We start from the raw sequence: 4,408 nt of genomic DNA on the forward strand, positions 1-4,408 counted from the left end.
GCCATGTATCTAAAATGGGCTTTTACCGTGCTTAAATAGATATGAATAAATACAAATGAAATCAAATTTCAATCTTTAATCCACGCCTACAGGCAACAGAAACAAACAAGTGTAAACAAACAAACACACATCAACAAACAAACAAAAAACCCTGCAAACGTACGCGCCGTGAAGCGAGCCATATAGTCTAGGCTAGGGTGCAAAACGAAAACTAGCCGTCGGGAAGCGCGCCATACCCTAGGTTTCCATAATATATAGCGCTCGCATGCAAAATGAAAACTAGCCGTCGGGAAGCGCGCCAGGCTACAGTGCTCGCGTACAAAACGAAAACTAGCCACTGCACTGGGACATGATCATTCAGAGCTCTGCAGCATTCCAGTCTGGTACGTACCGCGAATAACATGTGCGTCAAGGGTCAGTCATTTTCACAAAGAGGTGCGTCGCCATTTTGCATGGTTAATGCGTCAATGTCTCATAGAGGTGTGTCACTTTTTGTGACGGAGGGTACGTCATGGTACCTAAAAGGTATGACGCACATTGGTACTTTGACGCACCTATCCCGGGGGTCAAGAGGTGCGTCATACAAATGACAGCTGCATAACAACTGCTCAAAAGGAACATAAAAATCAAAATGGTGTTGTTGAAAGATGTGATACAACAGCCATTGACATTGTAATACTAATAGATATTGTCAATCCGAATGTTTCATGGTAATGACTGATTTACCCTGCAGAGGTGAAAAAGAAATACAGTGTATGTAGACAGCTGGGTCTACTGTGTCAAGATCACCATGTTTAAGTTCCTTTATTGGAGATACCATTGATGAAACTATGCCTTTATTGATAGCTTATTTTTCATTCATCATTGCAGGTTATCAATTGCTGTAATGAAGGAAAGGTAAAGGAGAGAGAGAAAACTTCAAGATAAACATGGCTGACCGCCTTGCAATATCCAGCAATTTCAGCATGCAGAAGCCTATACGGCCCGAACCGCATCGGAATCATGCGCCACCACCAAGTCGGCAGTACCAGTGTGCAGAGCACAGCGCCGACGTCCTGGGACAACTGTACCGGCTGTGGCGAGAGCGCATCCTGTGCGACGGCACCATCATCGCCAACGGCCGCCACTTCTCCGTCCACCGGGCAGTCCTTGCCTCCTGCAGCGAGTACTTCCGTGCCATCTACATGGAGAATGACACGGTGCGCGACGTCCAGCTCCACAGCAACATCACCCAAGACTGCCTCGAGCTCCTGCTCAACTACGCCTACACCTCGCAGATCGAGCTGACCCTGGAGAACGTGCGCAAGGTGGTGAGTGGGGCCGTGCAGCTGAAGATGCACAGCGTCATCAACATCTGCATCCAGTACCTCACCTCAGTCCTCGCCCTCGAAAACTGCATCGGCGTCCTGCACCTGTCGAGGAAGTTCAACTTCAAGGACTTGGAGAAGGACGCGCACGACTTTATTGTGGACAACTTCACGGCGGTGGCAGAGAGACCGGAGTTTCAGTCGCTCAAGTATGACGACATGTGCTTCTTCCTCAGGCAGGATCGCATGTCCATCGGATCCGAGATTGAGCTCTTTAAGATTGGAGCCAGGTGGATTGACCATGACAAACACAACAGAGTTAGGTATGGTACATCAATATTGATCCACAATCATTTTTCAGAACACACTATGTTTCAACATGAAATGTAAATGAGGCAGAAGTGTAGAGTTGCCGGTAATCATTATAATGATTTTGCTATAGATTAGCTATCTTTCATAATCATATCAATGAATCCAGAATGTACATATACCTTGAGGAAAATGTGTGCATGATTGTGTATTTAAAGCTGATTAGATAAAATATTGATTTCTTAGAACAATTTACTTGTGTGCAAAGAAATGACCAATCCTTAGCACACATACAGTATATGACCCAGATTATCAAAGCTACTTTTGAAGGGCATTCAGGTATTAATTTGCTCTGTATTCCAAGAAATGTTTAAAAAGTCACTTTTCCATGATGTTGGATGTTGGAAAATGTCAGGGGAAAAAAGGATTATGTTAGCCAGTACAAAATAGAATGCATTGAGTCTGTTTTTCTCTATTACAAACTTACACTCTTTTCATCATATGTGTCACTGAATAATCATGTTGACATGTTTTCTTTGGATTGCATCCGCATAGGAACACAGAAATGTTACTTAAAAAGATGTCATTCATATGATAGTGATAAGGTTATCGCCATTGCTTTGTTTTATCATCTATCTCCCAGAAGCACGTCATGCACAGTTAGTTATTAATTTCTTTTTTAATTGTTTCATCACTGTCTGGCAGGTATGCACCCCAGCTGATGAAACATATTCGCTTCCCCCTCATCGCAAGTGATGATCTTGTGGAACACGTCCAGTCGCATTCCTTCATGATGGAAGATCCCGCCTGCCACCACTACCTCATCGAGGCCCTCAACTACCACCTCGTCCCCCACCGTCAGCACTCCATGCAGACGCCTCGCACCCGTCTCCGCTCCACCAGGGAGGTGATCGTAATGATGGGTGGGGAGCTCCCCCACCACCGGGTCAGCAACAAGGTCTTGGTACTCGACGAGCTCAACTTCGTGTGGAAGGAGCTGGCTCGCATGCCGCTGAAGAGAGTCGACCACTGCGTGGCTAATCTCAACCACTTCCTGTACGTGGTTGGGGGTCAGGTCACGCTCAACTCCAACGGCAAGGAGAGTATAGGAACAGTCCACCGCTTTGATCCGCGATTCAACAAGTGGCTGCAGATGTGTCCCATGCAGCAGCGGCGTGCCTTCTTCTATCTCACAACTCTGAACGACAGCCTTGTTGCCATCGGGGGCAAGAATGAGCAGGGTCCTCTGGCTTCTGTGGAGATTTTCAATCCGACAGAAAACCGCTGGCGATACATCCACCGGCTGGACGAACCCACCTACGCACATTCTGGTACAGTTGTGAATAACTACTTATACATTACCGGTGGATTTGCGAGCCATAACTTTAGCAAGATGTGCTACATGTATGACCATGAGTCTGACCACTGGATCCCCAAGTGCCAAATGAACATTGCCCGTGGGTTCCACATGACGTGCAGCATTCGAGGCATGATGTACGTAATGGGAGGCAACCACCTCAACCCGTACGGTGACCGTGTCGACGTGATGGGTGTTGAGCGCTACGACCCGCGGCACGATGCGTGGATCACCATGTCGCCGATGCTCACGGGGCTCAGCATGGCGGGTTGCGTGGCGACCGAGGACAAGAAGATCTTCGTCATCGGTGGCTACAACGGCCTCGGAAGGCAGCGGGAGAAGGATGTCCACTGCTACAACGTGGATGCGGACGAATGGGATGTGGTTGCCGAGTTACCGGATTCGAGCCTCAGGATGTCCTGTTGCACCCTGGTTCTTCCGGGCAGCTTCTTTACCACCTCCTCCCCCAACTCGGAAACCACCTCCATGTCAGACTCACACTTCACCTCGGTTTCACAGCTAAATGATCACAGGTCACATGGAAGTGCCAGCACTGTGCTAATGCCAAGGTAGCAACAAAAATCTGAGATATCAGGACAACAGAGAGAGAGAGAGAGGAAGACATTTTAGTCGCAAGGTGCATGTACTTGATTCTCTCATTCAATTGGGGCAAATTTTCTTTTCTAAATTTTTGTCACACTGTTGTTGTTTTTTGTGCTTGTAAAGAAACTGTGGCTCTTGAGGTCTGGCATTCAAGTTCTCTCGCTTAGTAGATAGATGGTTTTGCAGATGACATCAATCCAACCATATCATCATTATTGTAGTACAGTGTACTATCAACTATGCGAATGTTTTATTATGAACAGATTGTCAGGTGTTTAAATGCTTGTTTTTGGAATTGGAATCTTGAATCTGAAATTTGTTTGAAATTCTGTGATTGCATTCATTGATTGCCACGTCTGAGGCTGAGTAAGGTTTTGGTTTGCTGTGGATGACTGTAGTGCAAAAATAGTGCTGTGCATGCAGGATGATTTTATAGTAAATCTGATCTGGTTTTACAGAGCTACAAGCTATCCAAAATGGTTATAGCAATACGTTACTGAAAGTGTTGTATGTTCATATTGAGGGTTAGGTGCAAGAGCATTCTGCAGACCTCCCAATCATACTGAATTTGGAGGAAAGAATCTGAATATTGACCATATGCAGCTATTGTTTCTACAGGAATTTCCTATTTTCTGAATAGTTTGACTATGTCACACTTCTATGGGAACTGCTCTTTCTTTCCTACTTTTGAGCTGTATCATTCCTATTTTTCAGTCAGAAGGTTGGGAGGTCTGATACTGGCATTGAGCTGTGTTGTGTTGTCAGCAAATTAAACTTCCACCCCTTTCATGATATGTATTATACTACCTTCTAATGGAGGGGGTAAAATATA

The 4,408-nt window shown here is 45.7% G+C and overlaps 1 protein-coding gene across 1 annotated transcript; it reads left to right on the forward strand.

Moving 5' to 3' along the window:
• The first annotated feature begins 929 nt into the window (after positions 1-929).
• LOC139721011 (kelch-like protein 13) lies at positions 930-3,546 on the forward strand. Its single transcript, XM_071632341.1, has 2 exons — positions 930-1,630; positions 2,322-3,546. Exons 1-2 carry the CDS (start codon positions 930-932, stop codon positions 3,544-3,546), a joined length of 1,926 nt encoding a protein of 641 aa, XP_071488442.1.
• The last annotated feature ends 862 nt before the right edge of the window (positions 3,547-4,408 follow it).

The sequence above is a fragment of the Diadema antillarum genome, unplaced genomic scaffold (assembly GCF_040938485.1).
Source record: "Diadema antillarum isolate AM-2024a unplaced genomic scaffold, OU_Dant_1.0 scf00000136, whole genome shotgun sequence".
Taxonomy (NCBI): Eukaryota; Metazoa; Echinodermata; class Echinoidea; order Diadematoida; family Diadematidae; genus Diadema; species Diadema antillarum.